Source organism: Carcharhinus amblyrhynchos, unplaced genomic scaffold, assembly GCF_965287045.1.
Source record: "Carcharhinus amblyrhynchos unplaced genomic scaffold, sCarAmb.v2.hapA scaffold_77, whole genome shotgun sequence".
In the NCBI taxonomy this organism is placed as follows: domain Eukaryota; kingdom Metazoa; phylum Chordata; class Chondrichthyes; order Carcharhiniformes; family Carcharhinidae; genus Carcharhinus; species Carcharhinus amblyrhynchos.
Genome location: NW_027649817.1, coordinates 183,715 through 206,955, shown reverse-complemented (window position 1 = coordinate 206,955; position 23,241 = coordinate 183,715). Strand labels below are relative to the sequence as shown.

The window sequence follows — 23,241 nt, the reverse complement described above, 5'->3', positions numbered from 1 at the left end:
GTATTATCACCAAACTATTAATCCAGAAACTCAATGTTTCTGGGGACCCGGGTTCGAATCCCGCCACGGCAGATGGTGGAATTTGAATTCAATAAAAAAGAATTTGGAATTAAGAATCCATTGTGGATTGTCAGGAAAAACCCATCTGGTTCACTAAGTCCTTTAAGGAAGGAAATCTGCCATCCTTACCTGGTCTGGCCTACATGTGAGCCATAGCAATGTGGTTGACACTCAACTGCCCTCGGGCAACCAGGGATGCTGCCTCAGCCAGCGATGCCCATGTCCCACAAATGAGTAATCCTGCTTTCATTGGAAGGTCAGGGCTGTCTGGACGTTAGAACTTGATGTCTAATGGATAAAGGGTCAGTGGCTGAAACCTGCTGATATGTTAGCAACAACCCCGGTTTCAGAATGAATATCAAAGACTTGGGCTCGGACTGCAACTGAGCAGTGGGCTGGATTAAGACAAGCTACTTGTCCAAGGAACTCTGAAGGGCCATCGTTTACTGGACAGTCCATTCCTCGGAAGGAATGTATTTCAGAAAGGTTTCCTGGTCTGTGACTTTATTTTAAATTGGTGGATTTGCAGAAATGTTCGAAAAGTCCAGTTTTGTCACAGTGTCAGGGAAGATATTGGAGAGAATTCTGAAGGAGAGAATCTGTCTCCACTTGGACAAGCAAGGTTTGATCAGGGATAGTCAGAGGGAGGTCATACCTAAGAAATTTGATTGGATTTGTTGAGGAGTGTAGATGAGGGTAGTGCAGTCAATGTAGTTTATCTGGATTTCAGCAAAGCCTCTGACAAGTTCTTAAACGGGAGACTTGTAAAGCCTGTCCCACAATCCACAATGCACAAGTCTGGAGTGTGATGGAATATTCTCCTCTTTGCTGGATGGGTGCAGCTCCAACAACACTCAAGAAACTCAACACCACCCATTGACTCTGTCTACACTTCCTGCTGCCTCAGAAAAGCAGCCAGCATAATTAATGACCCCACTCACTCCAGACATTCTCTCTTTTCCACCTTCCTCCATCAGGAAATGGGCAGCACGGTAGCACTGCTGCTTCACAGCTCCAGGGTCTTGGGTTCAATTCCTGGCTCAGGTCACTGTCTGCGTGGAGTTTGTGCATTCTCTTCATGTCTGCGTGGGTTTTCTCCGGTTTCCTCCCACAGTCCAAAGATGTGCAGGTTAGGTTGATTGGCCGTGCTAAAATTGCCCCTTAGTGCCTTGAGATGCATAGGTTAGGGGATAAATATGTAAGGATATAGGGGTAATTCCTGGGTAGGATTGTGATAGGTGCAGACCCGATGGGCCGAATGGCCTCTCTCTGTACTGTAAGGATTCTATGAAAAAGATACAAAAGTCTGAGGTCACATTCAATTCACTCAAGAACAGCTTCTTCCCTGCTGCTGTCAGAGTTTTGAATGGACCCACCTCGCACTAAGTTGATCTTTCTCCACACCCTAGCCATGACTGTAACACTACATTTTGCACTCTCTCCTTTCCTTCTCTCTAAACGGTATGTATAGCACGCAAAAAGCAATACTTTTCAACTGTGTACTAATACATGTGACAACAATAGATTCAATCAAATCAAATCAGAAAAAAATCATGGGAGAATGATAAATAAGGTAAATTCACATGGGGTACAGGGTGACCTGGCAATTTGCATTCAAAACTGACTTAGTGGTGGGGGTCAGAGGGTGGTGTTAGAAGGCAGTGTGACTGGAGGCTGGTATCCAGTGGGGTACCACACAGATCCATGCCCTTATTGCTTATGATATATAGAACATAGAACATAGAACATAGAACACTACAGCACAAACAGGCCCTTCGGCCCACAAGTTGCGCTGATCACATCACCTACCAACCTACAGACCTATCTATAACCCTCAATCTCATTAAACCCCATATACTCATCCAGAAGTCTTTTAAAAGACCCCAGCGAGTTCGCCTCCACCACCACTGACGGCAGCCGATTCCATTCACTCACCACCCTCTGAGTGAAAAACTTACCCCTAACATCACTTCTGAACCTCCCTCCCCGCACCTTAAATCTGTGTCCTCTCGTAGCGACCATTTCAAACCAGGGAAATAGCCTCTGAGAGTCCACCCTATCTATTCCTCTCAACATTTTGTAAACTTCTATCAGGTCGCCTCTCAACCTTCGTCTCTCCAGGGAAAAGAGTCCCAGCTCCCTCAACCTAACTTCATAAGGCATGCCTCCCAGTCCAGGCAACATCCTTGTAAATCTCCTCTGCACCCTTTCAATAGCTTCTACATCTTTCCTATAGTGAGGCAACCAGAACTGCGCACAATACTCCAAATGAGGCCTGACAAGGGTCTTATAAAGTTGCAGCATTACCTCCCGACTCCTAAACTCAATCCCTCAATTAATGAAGGCCAGTACACCATACGCCTTCTTGACCACCTCCTCCACCTGCGAGGCCGATTTAAGAGTCCTGTGGACCCGGACCCCAAGATCCTTCTGCTCCTCAACACTACTCAGACTTCTGCCCTTGATAGTGTACTCGATGTACACTATCACTATTTTACATATGTAAAAGATATGATGAGGATGTGGGGGGAATGATAAGTAAGTTTGCAGATGATGAGTAGATGAGTAGGGTGGTTAATAGCAAAGAAGAAGGTCTAAGGTTACTGGGAGATATCAGTGGGTTCTTCAGATGGGCAGAGCAGTGGCAGGTGGAATTTAATGCGAGGTGATACACTTTAGAAGGTGTAACAAGACAAGGGGGTAGTTAATGAATGGCAGGACACTGGGTTTTTGATTTGATTTGGTTTACTATTGTCACATGTATTAGTCTACATCCTGGGAAGGCGATGGCCTAGTTGTATTATCACCAGACTATTAATCCAGCTAATGCTCCAGGGTCCCCTATTCAAACCCTACCATGGCAGATGTAGAATTTATAGAATCCTACAGTACAGAAAGAGGCCCTTCAGCCCATCGAGTCTGCACTGAACACAATCCCACCAAGGCCCTACCCCCATATCCCTACATATATTATACACACTAATCCCTCTAACCTACACATCCCTGGACACTAAGGGGCAATTTTTCTTTCGCATGGCCAATTAACCTAACCCACACATCTTTGGACTGTGGGAGGAAACCGGAGCACCCGGAGGAAACCCACGCAGACATGAGGGGAATGTGCAAACTCCGCACAGACAGTGACCCGAGCCGGGAATCGAACCCAGGACCCTGGAGCTGTGAAGCAGCAGTGCTAACCACTGTGCTACCGTGCCTCCCTTTGAGTTCAATTGAATTTGAATTCAATTTTTAAAAATCTGGAATTAAGAATCTACTGATGACCATGAAACCATTGTCGAGTGTCAGAAAAATCCATCCAGTTCATTAATGTCCTTTCGGGAAGGAAATCTGCTGTCCTTACCTGGTCTGGCCTACATGTGACTCCGGGTCCACAGCAATGTGGTTGACTCTCAACTGCCCTCCAAGGGCAACTAAGGATGGGCAATAAATGCTGGCCCAGCCTGTGACACCCATGTCCCACGAATGAATTAAAAAAAACAGTGAAAAGTATTGTTTCTAGCGCACCATACAGACAAAGCGTAGGGTTTTAAAAATGGAGTGAAAGCCCAGGGTAGACTGCTCCACTCTCTGCCTGACAACATTATGTGTTACTGGACACCTACTGTATAAAGATCAGAACAGACTGGAAACTTTGGTTCTAACTGGCAAAGACCTAACGCTACTCGATACTGGAGAAAATGGCACCTCCATAAATCCTTTAACTGACCTCTAGAGATTACGTTTATTTATTCATGTTACAAATAGGCTAACACTGCAATGAAGTTACTGTGAAAATCTTCTAGTCGCCACGCTCTGGCACCTGTTCAGCTACGCCGAGGGGGAATTTAGCACGGCCAAATGTACCTAACCAGTACATCCCTCGGACTGTGGGAGAAAACCAGAGCACCCAGAGGAAACACACGCAGACCCGGGGAGAATGTGCAGACACTGCACAGACAGTGACCCAAGCCGGGAATTGAACCCGGGTCCCTGGCGCTGAGGCAGTAATACCGTGCCACCGTTCCGTCAGCGGGAGCTCAAGGCGGGGAAAGGACAGGGGCAGCTCTCTGCATCTGGTTATCACAAACTCTCGCCTCTTGCTAATGGAATTCTCAAGCTGCTTTCGCAAACTTCATCACTCTGCGATTCCTCCCATGGATAGCTCGATGATTCCCAATAGGACTTTGGACTCTCTGTCCTGGGTTCCAGGCCTGAGAAGTGGTTCTTAAACAGACCGGAGACAGACTCTGGTATCTGCATCACACTTAGGAGAGTCTAGAAGATGGGTTTTGATGGGGTTATGGGGGTATTAGAGAGATGGGTTTTGATGGGGTTATGGGGGGTATTAGAGAGATGGGTTTTGATGGGGTTATGGGGGGTATTAGAGAGATGGGTTTTGATGGGGTTATGGGGGGTATTAGAGAGATGGGTTTTGATGGGGTTATGGGGGGGTATTAGAGAGATGGGTTTTGATGGGGTTATGGGGGTATTAGAGAGATGGGTTTTGATGGGGTTATGGGGGGGTATTAGAGAGATGGGTTTTGATGGGGTTATGGGGGTATTAGAGAGATGGATTTTGATGGGGTTATGGGGGGTATTAGAGAGATGGGTTTTGATGGTTTTGTGGGGGTATTAGAGAGATGGGTTGTGATGGGGTTATGGGGGTATTAGAGAGATGGGTTTTGATGGGGTTATGGGGGTATTAGAGAGATGGATTTTGATGGTGTTATGGGGGGTTTAGAGAGATGGGTTTTGATGGTGTTATGGGGGTATTAGAGAGGTGGGTTTTGATGGGGTTATGGGGGGTATTAGAGAGATGGGTTTTGATGGTTTTGTGGGGGTATTAGAGAGATGGGTTGTGATGGGGTTATGGGGGTATTAGAGAGATGGGTTTTGATGGGGTTATGGGGGTATTAGAGAGATGGGTTTTGATGGTGTTATGGGGGTATTATAGAGATGGGTTTTGATGGTGTTGTGGGGGTATTAGAGAGATGGGTTTTGATGGGGTTATGGGGGTATTAGAGAGATGAGTTTTGATTGGCTGTGATATTTTTCCATTTTTAGGCCGAGAATTTATCCCTTGTTCTGGATTTGGACGATCCTGAGATAATGAGAAGGGAGATGGAACGAGGTGAGTCACTGCAATTCGGTAACAGGTCGGTAGTTCTGTGACTGATGTTTCAGGGTTGATACCGTTATTCACATTCCACTCTCAGAATTTCTGCTTCAACAAAACTGTTTACAAAGAAGGTAAGGCACGGATGTACATTGAAACGGTTGGAGGATGAGAGAATGAAAAGTGTTGGAGTAATTGTGCAAATGACAGAGTGAACGAGAAAGATGGAGGGAATGTGAGACACCAAATTAGAGGGAACGAGGGGGAGAGACATACAGAAACCGGAACACACAAGATGGACAAAGAGATGAATAAGATTGGTCAGAGAAACTAGGGTGGCACAATGGCACAGTGGTTAGCACCGCTGCCTCACAGCGCTGGGGACCCGGGTTCAATTCCCGGCTTGGGTCTCTGTCTGTGTAGAGTTTGCACATTCTCCCCGTGTCTGCGTGGGTTTCATCTGAGTTCTCTGGTTTCCTTCTACAGTTCAAAGATGTGGGGGTTAGGTTGTTTGGTCAGGCTAAATTGCCCCTTAGTGTCAGGCAGTAAATAGGTGGGGCTGGAGGGATAGGGGGCTGTGTGGGATCGTTGTTGGCGCTGCCTCGATCTTATTCAGGGTCAGCCTCCAAAGGTCATGACCATTTTTAATAAATGTATCCCTTCCTGGGACGTAGCCATCGCTGGCTGGGCTCGCATTTATTGAACTGAGTGGTTTGCTGGGCCATTTCAGAGAGCAGTTGAGAGACAACCCCATTGCTGTGGATCTGGAGTCAGATGTAGGCCAGACCGGGTAAGGACGGCAGATTTCCTTCACTAAAGGACATTAGTCAAACCAGATGGGTTTTTTCTGACAATGGTTTCATGGTCATCAGCAGCTTCTTAATTCCAGATTTTTTTTACTGAATTCAAATTCCACCATCTACCACGGTGGGATTCGAACCTCAGTCCTCTTGGGTCTCTGGATTACTAGTTGAGTGACAATACCATCACCTCCCCTTGAGGTGGCCATCAGCGACTGTCTCCCAGTTGACAGTGTCAATGTCCACCACGTTCATATCTCACTTGGAGGTGTCCCTGTAGCGGAGGTAGGGACGCCAGGAGTCACAACCCAGTGACTGGCTCACCGTACAGGAAATCATTGTGTTTCTGGCTGTCATCCCTCTGGTAAACAGCACAGACATTACTGGCTTAGCAACGAGTGCAAGCTTAACGCACCCCCGGACCCCTGAGTTATTGACTTCCTCAAGAGTAACCAGGAGTGGGCAATGGATGCCAATCTGTGCCAGTGGAACACTCGCACAATCTGAGATGGACAGGATGGGTGGCACAGTAGTCAGCGCTGCAGCCTTACAGTGCCAGGGGTCTGGGTTAAATTGCCAGCTTGGGACACTGTCTCCGTGGAGTCTGCACATTCTCCTTGTGTCTGCGTGGGTTTCCTCCGCGTGGTCTGGTTTTCTCCCACAGTCCAAAGATGTGTGGGTTTAGGTTGACTGGCCATGCTAAATTGCCCCTTATTGGCAGGGAGACTAGTAGGGTAAATATAAAGGGTGACAGGATTAGGGCCTGGGTGGGACTGTGCTCAGTGCCGACTCGATGGGCTAAATGGCCACTTTCTGCACTGTCGGGAGTCTGTGATTCTATTCGATGATTTCATGGAAGCAAATTCCAAACACCTCTTGACCTTCTGAAATCTGGGAGATGCTTACAGTTTAACCTGTGAAGTTTGCACAATTCGAGCACTGCCCTCTTGCCAGGAGTAACCTTCCTGACTTCCTAACACCCATCGGCTTATCTTTCAGCCTCCCTGCAGATTATCGCGGAGCTGGAAGAGCTGGAGACGCAGCTGGAGATTGAAAAAGCTTGCCGGCAGAATGCAGAAGTCTTCGCCGTTAAGGTGCGTTCCAACACCGCGTGAATTAAACAATGCAACTTTAAAAGGAGCGCAGGTACAGCGAGGGGTGTACAAACACAAACCTTTGAGGGTGACACCAGACATTGAGAAGAATGTTAGGGAAAAAAACAAGTGGGAGTCTCATAAATTCATAAGATACAGGAGCAGAATTAGGCCATTCGGCCCATTGAGTCTGTTCCTCCATTCGATCGTGGCTGATATGCCCCTCATCCCTACTTCCCTGCCTTCCCTCCATAACTCCTTAACCCATTACCAATTAAAAACCTGTCTCACTCTTCCTTAAATTTACTCACTGTCCCAACATCCACCGCACTTTGGATTCCACAGATTCACAACACTTTGGGAGTAGTTTCTCCTCAGGTCTGTTTTAAATTTGCTGCCCCTTATCCTAAGACTCTCATCCTAGAATGCCCCACAAGAGGAAGTATCTGCTTCACGTCTACCTTATCCATTCCTTTTATCATCTTGTGTACCTCATTTTGATCTGCCCTCATTCTTCTAAATTCCAGAGAGTATCGGCCTAAACTGTTCGATCTCTCTTCATACGACAGATCCCTCATCTCTGGAATCAATCTAGTGAACCGTGCCTGCGTGGGTTTCCTCCGGGTGCTCCGGTTCCCTCCCACACTCCAAAGATGTGCGGGTTAGGTGGATTGGCCATGTTAAATTGACCCTTAGTCAATTTAGCAGAGATAGGGCCTGGGTGGGACTGTTGTCAGTGCAGACTCGATGGGCCGAATGGCCTCCTTCTGTACTGCAGGGATTCTATGACTTTATAACTCATTACAAAATATTCGACATGCATTAAATATATACTTAAGGCAAAGATCGATAATTTAAGGCAAGGGTTACCTTAATTACCTTAATGAAAAATTACCGGTACGGTAGCACAATGGCTAGCACTGCTGCTTCACAGCTCCAGCGTCCCGGGATCGATTCCTAGCTCAGGCTACTGTCTGTGTGGAGTTTGCACATTCTCCTCGTGTCTGCGTGGGTTTCCTCCGGGTGCTCCGGTTTCCTCCCACAGACCAAAGATGCGCGGGTTAAGTTGATTGGCCATGCTAAAAATTGCCCCTTAGTGTCCAGGGATGTGTAGGTTAGTGGTTAGAATATGTAGGGATATGGGAGTAGGACCTGGGTGGGATTGTGGTCAGTGCAGACTCAATGGGCCCAATGGCCTCCTCCTGCATTGTAAGGTTTCTATGAAAGATAAATTTTTGAACGGTAAAGTAATTAAGGGTTATGGTGAGTGCAGTTTTGGTCGCCGCACTTACGCAAGGATATTTTGGCCTTGGAGGGAGTGCAGAGGAGGTTTACTAGGCTGATACCGGAGTTGAGGGGATTGAGCTATGAGGAGAGGCTGAATAAACTAGGCTTGTACTCGTTAGAGTTTAGAAGAATGAGGGGAGATCTCAGTGAGATGTATAAGATGATGAATGGGATGGATAGGATAGAGGTGGAGAGACTCTTCCCGCTCAGAAAGGACAGTAGGACTAGGGGGCACAGCCTCAAGATAAAGGGAGGGGCAGTTTAGAACGGAGTTGAGGAGGAACTTCTTCACTCAAAGGGTGGTGAATCTCTGGAATTCTCTGCCCGTTGAAGTGGTGGAGGCTGCCTCGCTAAATGTTTTTAAGACGCGGGTTGATGGGTTCTTGATAAGAGAGGGGATTAAGGGTTATGGGGAGAGGGCGGGAAAGTGGAACTGAGCCACGACAGATCAGCCATGATCTTATTGAATGGCGGGGCAGGCTCGAAGGGCTAGATGGCCTACTCCTGCTCCTATTTCTTATGTTCTTATGAGTGGGCGGGTAAGTGGATCTGAGTCCACAAAAAGATCAGCCATGATCTTATTGAATAGAGGAGCAGGCTCAAGGGGCCAGATGGCCTATTCCTGCTCCTAGTTCTTATGTTCTTATATTTAATCTTATTCAGGGGGTACTGGTTAGAGAACAAGCCTGATTTATGGAATCATAGAATCCCTACAGAAGGAGGCCACTCAGCCCATCAATGCACTGACCACATTCTCACCCTATCCCTATAATTCCACACACTTACCCAGCTAATCCACTGACACTAAGGGGCAATTCTAACCTTACAGCACTGAGATGAAGGGGGGGCCACTCACGCAGCCCACTTGCTCATCACTGCTCTATAAGCAGGAGGGGTGATAGCCCCTCAGTCGCGAACACCACAGGATGGTAAGGGCAGTGACTTTTCCGTGTGACGGAGAGACAGTGGGGAGAACTCGGTTTGTTTCTGCTCCTTCCACAGCTCAACAAAGAGAACCAGAAGCTCCACCGTTTGAGCCTAGCCTTGCAGCCTGTCTGGGACGCACTCCCCAGTGACATTACACACCTGGCCCTGGAGGACGAGGAAACCACTGACCCCACCGACAACCCCGACTTCCAGTACCAACTCCAGGTCAAAGGTAATGCACCAGTTCAACAGGAAGGTAGGAAATAGGAGCAAGAATAGACCCCTCAAACCAGCTCCACCAATTCCACTTACACCGTGGGGAGATCCAGCAGATCACCTAAGATCCAGAATCACATTCAAGATGTTGTTTCTCAATCAATCACTGGAAGCATAATAACTTACTATGGGAAATCAGGCCATTCAGCCCATCAACTCCCTCTACACCAATTCAAATTCCTCATTTAATCCCTCTTCCTATGTCCACCTCTCCAAACTAATCTTAGATTGTTAATCTACCTCAACCACTTACCCTGGCAGTCATTCCCACAGGATCCCTAGGAATAACCTCTTGGCTGGAGTTTTACCGCCTCTTCGCACCCCGACTCTGGGGCAGGCAAGGCTCACAGAACGGAAATCTGCCTTGGCCTCGGGCAGGATTTTACAATCTGACCCAAGCGAGGTAGTAAAATACCTCCCTTTGTGTCTGTGTCCCTTTCGTTTTTAACCCCTTAACCAGTGGAACCAGCCTCCTTCTCCCTGTCTATTCGATTGTAATATTAGGTGGCACATTGGTTAGCGCCCCTAATGAAGGGGATGGAGAGGGTAGAGGTAGAGAGATTCTCCCCGCTCAGAAAGGACAGCAGGACTAGAGGGCACAGCCTCAAGATAAGGGGGGCGCAGTTTAGAACGGAGTTGAGGAGGAACTTCTTCACTCAAAGGGTGGTGAATCTCTGGAATTCTCTGCCCGTTGAAGTGGTGGAGGCTGCCTCGCTAAATATATTTAAGTCACGGGTAGATAGGTTTCTGATAGACAAGGGAATTAAGGGTTATGGGGAGAAAGCGGGAATGTGGAACTGATCCACTTCAGATCAGCCATGATCTTATTGAATGGCGGGGCAGGCTCAAAGGGCTAGATGGCCTACTCCTGCTCCTATTTCTTATGTTCTTATGTCAGGGATCTGGGTTCAATTCCGGCCTCAGGTCACTGTCTGTGTGGGAGTTTGTACATTCTCCCAATGTCTGCATGGGTTCCCTCTGGCTAGGGCTAGATGGCCTAGATGGCCTACTCCTGCTCCTATTTCTTATGCTCTTATGGATGCTCCAGTTTCCTCCCTCATGTCAAAGATGTGCGGGTCAGGTTGATTGACCATGTTAACTTGCCCCTTAGTGTCAGGGGGACAGCAAGGTAAATATGTGGGGAATAGGGGCTGGGGTGCAGACTCGATGGGCCAAATGGCCTCCTTCTACTGTGTAGGGATTCTTTGATTCTATGCTTCATTCTCAGTAGGATGATGTTCGCAGTGTGGTTATGTCACTGGGTTAGTAATCTAGAGGCCTAGTACACTGTTCTGGTGACATGGATTCTAATCTCACCACAGAATTTAAAATCCCATTAATTAAACCTGGTCTAGCGATCTGAGTGATAGCGATGCCAAAACACCAGATAAACATTAAAAGCCACTTGGCTCACGAACGTCCTTTCGAGAAGGAAATTGGCCGTCTTTACCCTGCCTGGCCCATTCGTAACAGCAGCAGTGCAGCAATATGGCTGAGTCTTCACTGTCCTTGCGAGTTGGTTGCATTAAACACAGTGAGAAGTCTCACAACACCAGGTCTAACAGGTTTATTTGGTAGCAAAACGCCACTATAGCTTTCAGAGCGCTGCCCCTTCGTCAGGTAAGTGGGAGTCCCACCTTACGAAGGAGCAGCACTCCGTAAGCCATAGTGGCGTTTTGCTACCAAATAAACCTGGTGTTGTGAGACTTCTTACTGTGTTTACCCCAGTCCAACGCTGGCATCTCCACATCATGCATCAAACATACTGGTTATAGCCATTGGCCTCCGCTGGTTATAGCCTTCCAATGGTGGAGCAGGCTCGAAGGGCTGAATGGCCTGCTCCTGCTCCGATTTCTTATTCCCAAGAGGCAACTGAGTAGGAGGCCACGTGTATTTCAGAGAATTGTAAAACCATAGACTTGATACAGCACAGGAGAAGGCCATTCGGCCCATTGTGTCAGTGCTAGCTCTCCTAAAGAGCAATTCACCAGCTGCCTCTCCCCCACCCCTGTACATTCCTCCTTTTTAGTTATGTCAAAATATGGCACAGCAGGAGGCCACTCTGCCCATCATGTCTCTGCCAGCTGGAAAACACGCCATCTAGCCTAATTCCATTTTGCAGCCATTCCTTCAAAGTCACTGGGTTGAGATCCAATCTTTCCCATTACTGTAATTTTCCAGTGCTGGCAACCCCCTCATCAATCTCCTCTGTACCCTCACTGATGCATCCTAACATCCTTTCTGTAATGAGGTGATCTGAACTCAGTACTCAAGTCTCGACCTAACTAGTGTTTTATACAATTCCAGCAAACCTCCCTGCTCTTCAGTTCTATTCCTCAACTAATAAATGAAAGGATTCCACTTGCCTTCCTCACCATCTTATTAACCTGTCCTGCTACCTTCAGCTATCTGTGGACATTCACTCTGAGATCTCTCACTTCCACTACACCTCTCAGTATCCTCCCAATTACTGTGTCATCCATGAGCCTGATTGACCTCCCCAAATGCACCCCATATCTGCACCCAATACTCTACATGTGACCTCACCAATGTCCTATACAATTGTAGCAAAACATCCCTATCCCTATACTCAAATCCTCTCGCTGTGAAGGCCAACATACCATTTGCCTTCTTCATTGTCTGCTGTACCTGTGCACTTACTTTCAGCGACTGCTACTCAAGGACTCCAAGGTCTCATAGAGTATTCATCTCTCTCAATTTACACCCATTCAAATATTAATCTACCTTCCTATTATTGCTACCAAAGTGGATAGCCTCACATTTACCCACATTATATTGCATCTGCCATGCAGAGGCCCACACACTCAGCCTGTCCAAATCACTCTGAAGCATCTCTGCATCCTCCTCACAGCTCACCCTCCCACCCAACTTTGTATCAGCTGCAAATTTGGAGATAAAACATTCACAGTTTCCTCTTCCAAATCAATAACATATAATGTGATCATGTATCCCCCCTCTAGTTCTAGAATGATCTGTTTGGTTGTGAAGGTGTAGGATCAGTACTGCCTCATACCCTCACTGATAAACCTGTTACTTTAACAACAGAACTTCAGGAAAGAATCTCTGAGCTGCTGGAGGAGAAGAAACTACTGGCCAATCAGGTGCAGGAGATGGACAGCCGATTGGTGGAATTGACCAAGCAAGTAAGTGTCTCCATTCCTGAACCATTCCAGAGACACTCACATGTGACTAAGGCAGGATGTCAGAGCATTGCTGAGCTCACACTGAGAGCAATTTGGATTACATTAAACCCTTCTCATTCCTAAATTCACAGCCATCACATTAACTCTTAGTGAATCTAATCCCTTTCCCATTCCCTCCCATTGTATCAAACCCAATCCCTTTCCCATTCACTCCCATTGTATCAAATCCAATCCCTTTCTCATTCACTCCCATTGTATCAAACGCAATCCCTTTCCCATTCACTCCCATTGTATCAAACCCAATCCCTTTCCCATTCACTCCCATTGTATCAAACCCAATCCCTTTCCCATTCACTCCCATTGTATCAAACGCAATCCCTTTCCCATTCACTCCCATTGTATCAAACCCAATCCCTTTCCCATTCACTCCCATTGTATCAAACGCAACCCCTTTCCCCATTCACTCCCATTGTATCAAACGCAATCCCTTTCCCATTAACTCCCATTGTATCAAATCCAATCCCTTTCCCATTCACTCCCATTGTATCAAACGCAATCCCTTTCCCATTCACTCCCATTGTATCAAACGCAATCCCTTTCTCATTCACTCCCATTGTATCAAACCCAATCCCTTTCCCATTCCCTCCCATTGTATCAAACCCAATCCCTTTCCCATTCACTCCCATTGTATCAAACCCAATCCCTTTCTCATTCCCTCCTATTGTATCAAACCCAATCCCTTTCTCATTCACTCCCATTGTATCAAACCCAATCCCTTTCCCATTCCCTCCCATTGTATCAAACCCAATCCCTTTCCCATTCCCTCCCATTGTATCAAACCCAATCCCTTTCCCATTCCCTCCCATTGTATCAAACCCAATCCCTTTCCCCATTCACTCCCATTGTATCAAACCCAATCCCTTTCCCCATTCACTCCCATTGTATCAAATCCAATCCCTTTCCCCATTCCCTCCCATTGTATCAAACCCAATCCCTTTCCCATTCCCTCCCATTGTATCAAACGCAATCCCTTTCCCCATTCACTCCCATTGTATCAAACCCAATCCCTTTCCCCATTCACTCCCATTGTATCAAACCCAATCCCTTTCCCATTCCCTCCCATTGTATCAAACGCAATCCCTTTCCCCATTCACTCCCATTGTATCAAACCCAATCCCTTTCCCCATTCACTCCCATTGTATCAAACCCAATCCCTTTCCCATTCCCTCCCATTGTATCAAACCCAATCCCTTTCCCCATTCACTCCCATTGTATCAAACCCAATCCCTTTCCCATTCCCTCCCATTGTATCAAACCCAATCCCTTTCCCCATTCACTCCCATTGTATCAAACCCAATCCCTTTCCCATTCCCTCCCATTGTATCAAACCCAATCCCTTTCCCATTCACTCCCATTGTATCAAACCCAATCCCTTTCCCCATTCACTCCCATTGTATCAAACCCAATCCCTTTCCCATTCCCTCCCATTGTATCAAAACCAATCCCTTTCCCCATTCACTCCCATTGTATCAAACCCAATCCCTTTCCCATTCACTCCCATTGTATCAAACCCAATCCCTTTCCCATTCACTCCCATTGTATCAAACCCAATCCCTTTCTCCATTCACTCCCATTGTATCAAACCCAATCCCTTTCCCATTCCCTCCCATTGTATCAAACCCAATCCCTTTCCCCATTCACTCCCATTGCATCAAACCCAATCCCTTTCCCCATTCACTCCCATTGTATCAAACCCAATCCCTTTCCCATTCCCTCCTATTGTATCAAATCCAATCCCTTTCCCATTCCCTCCCATTGTATCAAATCCAATCCCTTTCTCATTCCCTCCCATTGTATCAAACCCAATCCCTTTCCCATTCCCTCCCATTGTATCAAACCCAATCCCTTTCCCCATTCACTCCCATTGTATCAAACCCAATCCCTTTCCCCATTCCCTCCCATTGTATCAAACCCAATCCCCTTCCCCATTCCCTCCTATTGTATCAAACCCAATCCCTTTCCCATTCCCTCCTATTGTATCAAACCCAATCCCTTTCCCATTCCCTCCCATTGTATCAAACCCAATCCCTTTCCCATTCCCTCCCATTGTATCAAACCCAATCCCTTTCCCATTCCCTCCCATTATATCAAATCCAATCCCTTTCCCCATTCCCTCCTATTGTATCAAACACAATCCCTTTCCCCATTCACTCCCATTGTATCAAACCCAATCCCTTTCCCATTCCCTCCCATTATATCAAATCCAATCCCTTTCCCCATTCCCTCCTATTGTATCAAACACAATCCCTTTCCCATTCCCTCCTAATGTATCAAACCCAATCCCTTTCCCATTCCCTCCCATTGTATCAAACCCAATCCCTTTCCCCATTCCCTCCTATTGTATCAAACCCAATCCCTTTCCCATTCCCTCCTAATGTATCAAACCCAATCCCTTTCTCATTCACTCCCATTGTATCAAACCCAATCCCTTTCCCCATTCACTCCCATTGTATCAAATCCAAACCCCTTCCCATTCACTCCCATTGTATCAAATCCAATCCCTTTCCCCATTCACTCCCATTGTATCAAATCCAATCCCTTTCCCATTCACTCTCATTGCATCAAATCCAAATGAATCCAAACTCTTTCCCATTCACTCCAATCTTACAGAATCCCAATGGTGCCAGGTATAAACAAAACAAAGAAGGAACAAACCCTTCAGCCCTCCAAACCCATGCTGACCATGATGCTCTAAATAAACAAAAAAAAACCTTCCGCCCTAATTCATTCCATATCCCTCTATTCCTTCCCAATTCATATACCTGTATTCCCCATTTATATACCTGTATACATACAGATGCCTCTTAAATATTACTAATGTGCCTGTTTCCACCACCTCCTCTGGCAGTATGTTCTAGGCCCCTACCACTCTCTGCGTAAAAAAACTCCCCCTCCCCACACATCCCCCTTAAACTTTCCTCTCTCACCATGGACGTGTCCCACCTTATAACTGATACCTCCACCCTTGGAAAATGCCTCTGACTATCCACGCTGTCTGTGCCTCTCATGATTTTGTAGACCTCTATCAGTTCTCCCCTCAGCCTCCGTCTTTCCAGTGAAAACAATCCTAGTTTATTCAGCCTCTCCTCGTAGCCAACATCCTCCAGGCCAGACAACATCCTGGTGAATCCTCTTTGTACTCTCTCCAAATCTTCCAATCCTTCCAGTAGTGTGGCAGCCAGAACTAGACACAATATTCCAAATGCGACCTAACCATGATTTTATATAGCTAAAACATAGTTTCCCTCTCTTGTACTCAATGCCCCAGTTGATGAAGGCAAGCATGTTACATGGCTTCTTAATCATCTTGGTCCACTGTGTTATCACTTTTAGATAACTGTGGACCTGAACACCCAGATCCCTCTGCGTGTTAATGTTCCTAAGGGTTCTGCTATTTACAGTATAATTCATATCTACATTTGATCCTCCAAAATGCATCACCTCGTATTGGTCCAGATTAAACTTCATCTCTTATTTCTTGCCCAAGCCTCCAATCTATCTATATCCAGTTGTATCCATCGACAATCCCCGGCACTAACAGCAATCTCCGTCTCATCCGTGAACTTGCTAATCAGACCACCCACATCTTCCTGCAGATCTTTACATCAAACATCAGAGGTCCCAGCACTGATCCCTGTGGTACAGTACTAGGTACAGATCTCCATTCTGTAAAACACCCTTCCACCGCCTCTCTCTGTAACCGAGCCAGTTCTATATCCACCAAACCAGCTCAGCCCAAATCAATAAGTAATAATCCTGCTTCTCAGTTAATAGGTTGTGCCCACTTCTGAGACTCATAACCCAGTCTTCCACACCTCCCTTCCTCTCTCCCCATCATCCCCCCCTCATCGCCCCCAACCCCCCAACACCGCCCCCAGCTCAATACTGCAGGAGTTCTGCTCTGTCACCTGTCTTCAAGGTGCGAGATTAAACCAAGGCCCCCACCTTCCCTCTAAGGTGGATATTAAAGATCCTGTGGTGCTATTTCGATGAAGAGTCTGATCTTTAATTACATTGTTGCTTGTGGGATCTTGCTGTGCACAAATCGCATTTTCTGCATTGCAACAGTGACAAAACCTCACGAAGTATTTCATTGTTGCAAAGCGCTTCAAAATGTCCTGCGGTTTGAGAATCCCACAGCACCGAAGGAGGCTATTTGGCCCATCGAGTCTGCGCTGACCACAGTTCCACCCAGGCCATATCCCCATAACCTCATGCATTTAAACCCAGCTAGTCCCCCTGACACTAAGGGGCAATTTAGCATGGCCAATCCACCTAACCCGAACATCTTTGGAGGAAACTGGAGCACCCGGAGTAATCCCATGCAGACACGGGGAGAACTTGCAGACCCCACACAGACAGTGAATCAAGCTGGGAATCGAACCCGAGTCCCTGGCGCTACGAAGCAGCAGTGCTAACCCACTGTGCCACCGCGTTGCCCCTTTTGAAAGGTGTTACAGAAATGCAATGTTTAAGTTTGCTTGTTTTGGGGTATGTTGAGATGGTTTGTCTGGAGCGCAGTTCACCCCCAACTTAACTCACCAGAAAACCTACCCAGAGGGCAGTATTGTTGAACCATAGAATTTGACGGTGTAGCAGCAAGCTATCCGGCCCATCATGCCTGTGTTGTGCTATACACCAGGAGAATCTTCAGGAATTCCTGGGCCAATCACTCATTCTGGCTCATTAAATTTCCACTGGTATTTACAGTGTTCTGATTGGTCACTCAATGCCATGTTATAGGTGGAGGAGGAGCGGACTGAGAAGAGGGACCTGCAGAAAGCCCTCAAGAAGCAGAACAAGAATCTACAGCGGATCAACACAGGTGACAATTCACATTACATTCTCTGCAGAAATGTTATTTCCTTCAGGGCTGGTTTGATCATGGCCAGTGCGGAAACTGTGCCCCTCAGCAAAAATCCCTTTCTGATTGTCTGTCTGTCTCTGTCAGGTGCTCTCTCTCTCTCTCTCTCTCGCGCTTTCTCCATCTCTGTGTTCTCCCTCTTAGTCTTTCTCTCGATCTGGTTGATGGTGGGAAGGTAAGCTGTGAGGAGGACACAGAGAGGCTGCAGAGGAATATAATATTTGTTTATAATATTTGTTTAGTTAGAGCATCATGATCAGCATAGGTAATTGTGTGGAGGGTGTGGAAAGTCTGCAGAGAGATCTGGATAGGCTGAGCGAGTGGGCGAGGACCTGGCAGATGGAGTATAATGTTAGCAAGTGTGAGGTTATCCACTTTGGCAGGAATAATAGTAGGAGGGATTATTATTTAAAAGGTGAAAAGCTGCAGCATGCTACGGTGCAGAGGGAACTGGGGGTCCTTGTGCATGAGTCGCAAAAACCCAGTCTGCAGGTGCAGCAGGTGATCAAGAAGGTGAATGGGATGCTGGCCTTTATAGTGAAGGGGATAGAATATAAAAATAGGGAGGTCTTGCTGCAACTGTACAGGGCACTGGTGAGGCCGCAGCTGGAGTACTGTGTGCAGTTTTGGTCGCCGCACTTGCAGAAGGATATATTAGCCTTGGAGGGAGTGCAGAGGAGGTTCACTAGGCTGATACCGGAGATGAGAGGGTTGGACTATGAAGAGAGACTAAATAGACTGGGTCTGTACTCATTGGAGTTTAGAAGGATGAGGGGGGATCTTATAGGGACGTATAAGATAATGAAAGGGATGGATAGGGTAGAGGTAAAGAGGTTCTTCCTGCTCAGAAAGGACAGCAGGACTAGAGGGCATAGCCTCAAGATAAGGGGGGGTGCAGTTTAGAACGGAGTTGAGGAGGAACTTCTTCACTCAAAGGGTGGTGAATCTCTGGAATTCTCTGCCCGTTGAAGTGGTGGAGGCTACCTCGTTGAATATATTTAAGTCACGGGTAGATAGGTTTCTGATAGACAAGGGAATTAAGGGTTATGGGGAGAAAGCGGGAAAGTGGAACTGATCCACTTCAGATCAGCCATGATCTTATTGAATGGCGGGGCAGGCTCGAAGGGCTAGATGGCCTACTCCTGCTCCTATTTCTTATGTTCTTATGCTCTTATTATAGACAGGTGAGGTGAGTAGGCAGCAAGATGGCAGATGGGGAATGTGGAGAAGTTATTGTCTTGGATCATTTGAACGGAAAAGCAGTTTTTTTTAAAAGGATGTAACTAGTAAGCGGTAATGGGCTCGTACAATGTTGGAGGGAATGAACGAACTGAATCTTCAGAAATCATGTAGGACTTCAACAAAAATGTCTTTATTCAACATGCATGAGGAAGATCAGAACTCACGGCTGTAATTCCAGCTTGCTTCTGAGCTACTCTGCTAATCATCGGTTGGTTACGTATTCTTATATATTTTCGCATTACAAAGTGCTACATTTCAAATAGGTCATCAGATTGTTACTTTAAATTGGTTACAGTTCTGTTTTTGATCATGTTATATGGATCCATTGTCCTGTGTGCTTTAGCTTTAATCATCTTCTGGACATCTCCTGTCTACCTGTTTACAATATCAAGGACTTGTGTTTGCCAAACTGATTTCAATGGTGTGTTAATTTTCCCTGATACTGGATTAGTTTTCCAGAGGCACAACGCCTCCTCTGGACATTGTGGAACCTTGTTGAGATATCGATTGTCTTATTGATCTCAGCACAGGTGTAACTGTGTCAGTGCTGTGTGGGATATGGTAATATGTCTGCCCAGAATGAGTGTGGACATTACAGTCAGGCTAACTGTTTAGCCTTTTCCATTCATTCCTCTCCTGTGGCAACCCACACTCACTGGGTTTGCCCCACTACCTACAAGGAATGCAGAAAGCTAGCATGTAGGTGCAGCAAGTAATTACAAAGGCAAATGATATGATGGCTTTCATTACAAGAGGAATGGAGTATAAGATTAAAGAAATCCTGTTGCAGCTGTACAGGGTTATTGGTCTGGTCACATCTGGAATACTGTATACAGTTGTAGTCTCCACATTTAAGGTAGGATACACTAGCATTGGAGTAGTAGACGCGAAGGTACGTTGGGTTGGTCCCTGAGACAAGGGGGTTGTCGAGGAATTTCTACAGTGCAGAAGGTGGCCATTCAGCCCATTGAGCCTGCACTGAGCACAATCCCACCCAGCGGTGCCAACCACTGTGCCACCATGCTGCCCATAGAATCTGTGTGCCATCCATGATGGGAGACTGAGTAAATTGGGTTTATATTCTCTGTGGTTTAGGAGAATGGCAGACAATCTCATTGAAACCTAGACGACTCTAATGGGTAAATGCAGAGAGATGGTTTAGGGAAATGCACAATCTCAGGATTATTTGAGATTGAGACCAGGAGATCTCACTCTGCCGTGATCAGGAGGGGTCACTGTGGATAAAGAGGGATGAGCTGGCTTCCTTTCTTTATTCAACACACACACAGTTAGCCACAACACGGTTATTTTAAAAAGAATCCCTTCCCATTTTCCAGCCCAATATTTAGGCTTTAAAAGGATCGATTTAACCAGCCTTCATTAAGTTAGAGAAAAAGTGAGTTTATTACCAAAAAAGCGCTAAGAACAAAAGACATCAGAGCAGAATTAGGCCACTCAGCCCATCGAACCTGCTTCACCATTCAATCATGGCTGATAGGATTCTCATTCCCATTCTCCCGACTTCTCCCTATAACCCTTGATAAAAGGTGTGAATGTACACAGGTTAGAAATAAGAATGGAGTCCAAAAATAAGCTTTGAAACATAAACAAATCAGTTTTGGATTTGTCTGTGTAATGTCGATGGTGGAACATTGTGGCCACTGCGATTCCTGATTCAAGTCACGCCGCCTTCAGCAGGTGAATAGCTGGCTTTGTGTTCCGCTGTTCTGCAGTATAGCCAAAAAGCTGAGCTGTTTCTGCTTCAACTTTACTGACTTGACTTATTTCAGCAATCAGAGAGAGAGAGAGAGTTAGCTACAAAAGGTGCAGGGTCTGATGCTGCCTTTCCTCCTGTCTCACACACTGACACAGTCGGTACCCATGAACACTGGCCCAGTGTTTCAGAGGCTTTTATTCCTATTTTGATACATTCCTGGAAGGTGAAAATCCGTAAACTAGTCTCGGATGTTCCTCACTGGATATCATTTCTGTCAAGATGATACTCAGCTCCCATTATCTCCACAGGGGATATCAGTTCATTCCTGTATAAGGCTTTTCCTCATCTGGAAATAGGATATGTTTCCATTCTCTCTATCTTAGTATCACGCACCAGCAATCCAGCCAACCACTGAATTTATGACCTCAGTCATCTTTAGCTTGTATATTCATTTTTAAAATCTTGTCTAAGATTCTGGTATGTCCATAGGTAATTTTGGGGCTTTTCTACCACCATGACAACTCAAAGCATTGTGAATGTTTGAGTTTCTCTATTGCAGAGGTTGTGGATTCTCCATCATTGAATAAGGCTGAGATAGATCTCAGAGAATGAAGGGACATGGGGAACGGTTGGGGAAAGTGAAATTGAAGCCCAAGGCCATCACTGATCGTATTCAATCATGGAGCAGGCTCGATGGGCCATGTCTTGCTCCTATTGCTTGTGTTCTTGGGTGGAACTTCCCAGCAGCGCTCACCCCAAAACTGGCAATCCCACCAAGGTTATCAGACCTTTGCATGGTCTGCCACCATCCGCCACGATTGCTGTGGCAGCAGGCCAGGAAAACTCCCCCCCTTTGTGTTTGGTTCTTCTTTGCCTTGTTCCTCATTCTTTATCTCCCCGTTTCTCCCTGTTTCCATCTCTAGCTCTCCGCCTCTCTTTTTCTCTTGCTCTGTCTCTCTCGCTGTTTTCCTCTTTCTACCTCTCTCCCTTTCTGCCTCCATCTCTCTCTCTTTCCTCCATGATAATGAAGGATTAATTTGATGAGTGGATACATTGACTAAGGAGCTAGATGTGAGCATAGCGCTGAGATACCAGCTCCATCATAGCTGTGCCAGCTCCCCAACTAGTGCCTCTATTTAAGTACAGCTCCCCACAGGCAGTGTGGGATTTACCTTGATCTTAATTCCCCCTCACGACTCCAGACACCTCTCTTTACAACACCTGCATCAATGCAAAATTCACTCCAATGAAACAGAATCCCAGAAGGAGGTCATTTGGCCCATTGTGACAGTGCCAGCTCTTTGGCAGAGCGAGTCAATGAATCCCACGGTCTCCCTATCGTCCCATATATAAGAGAGCGCCAAGCGATAACTCGTCTAATGTTTCCCTCTCTTCTTCTCATCCCAGTCTCCTCAATGGTGACCCGTGAATACGAGGAGCTCAGGCAACATCTGGAGCTGGAACAAGACCTCCGCCAGCTGGCTGAGAACTACGCACATCAGGTAAAGGGCATGGAGCTCAGGATCAAACCTTCCCAACTGCTGCATGTAGACGGCATATATACACATCTGTACCAGATGTTTTGGCTGTGCGGTACAATATTGGAGACACAGTGAAAGTTACCACATCGATATTGCTGTTCCAATTGGATTATTTGATTTGATTTATTGTCACATGTATTGAGATACAGTGAAAAGTATTTTTCCTTGTACACTATACAGACAAAGCATACCATTCATAGAGAAGGAAACGAGAGGGTACAGAATGTAGTGTTACAGTCATTTTGGGAGGACAAATTTGAATGCGGATTACACGGTCAACGGCAGGGTTCTGAGGAATGTGGAGGAACAGGGAGATCTTGGGGTTCATATCCACAGATCTCTGAAGGTTGCCACTCAAGTGGATAAAACTGCAGAGAAGGCTTACAGTGTGTTAGCGTTTATTAACAGGGGGTTTGAGTTTAAGAGCCATGGGGTTATGCTGCAACTGTACAGGATCTTGGTGAGACCACATTTGGAGTATTGTGTGCGGTTCTGGTCACCTCACTATAAGAAGGATGTGGAAGCATTGGAGAGAGTGCAGAGGAGATTTACCAGGATGCTGCCTGGTTTGGAGGGTAGGTCTTATGAGGAAAGGTTGAGGGAGCTGGGGCTTTTCTGTTTAGAGCGGAGGAGGATGAGAGGTGACTTAATAGAAGTTTATAAGCTGATGAGAGGGATTGATAGAGTGGACGTAAAGAGACTATTTCCTCGGGTGGATGTAGCTGTTACTAGGGGGCATAACTATAAGGTTCATGGTGGGAGATATAGGAGGGATGTCCGAGGTAGATTCTTTACTCAGAGAGTGGTTGGGGTGTGGAATAGACTGCCTGCTGTGATAGTGGAGTCGGACACTTTAGGAACTTTCAAGCAGTTATTGGATAGGCACATGGAGCACACCAGAATGATAGGGAGTGGGATAGCTTGATCTTGGGTTTGGACATAGCTCAGCACAACATTGAGGGCCGAAGGGCTTGTACTGTGCTATACTGTTCTATGTTCTATGTAATCATAGCTAGGATATAGAGAAAGATCAATTTAATGCAAGGTAAATCCATTCAAAAGTCTGCAGGGAAGAAGCTGTTTTTGACCTCAG

The 23,241-nt window shown here is 46.4% G+C and overlaps 1 protein-coding gene across 1 annotated transcript in view; it reads left to right on the top strand.

Moving 5' to 3' along the window:
- shtn2 (shootin 2) overlaps positions 1–23,241 on the top strand; it is a 61,363-nt gene that overhangs the window by 17,075 nt on the left and 21,047 nt on the right. The window contains exons 3-8 of the mRNA XM_080182663.1: positions 5,125–5,191; positions 6,976–7,070; positions 9,360–9,516; positions 12,627–12,724; positions 17,528–17,609; positions 22,015–22,109. Coding sequence (XP_080038789.1) covers positions 5,125–5,191; positions 6,976–7,070; positions 9,360–9,516; positions 12,627–12,724; positions 17,528–17,609; positions 22,015–22,109 — 594 coding nt within the window. The remainder of the gene's footprint in view (positions 1–5,124; positions 5,192–6,975; positions 7,071–9,359; positions 9,517–12,626; positions 12,725–17,527; positions 17,610–22,014; positions 22,110–23,241) is intronic.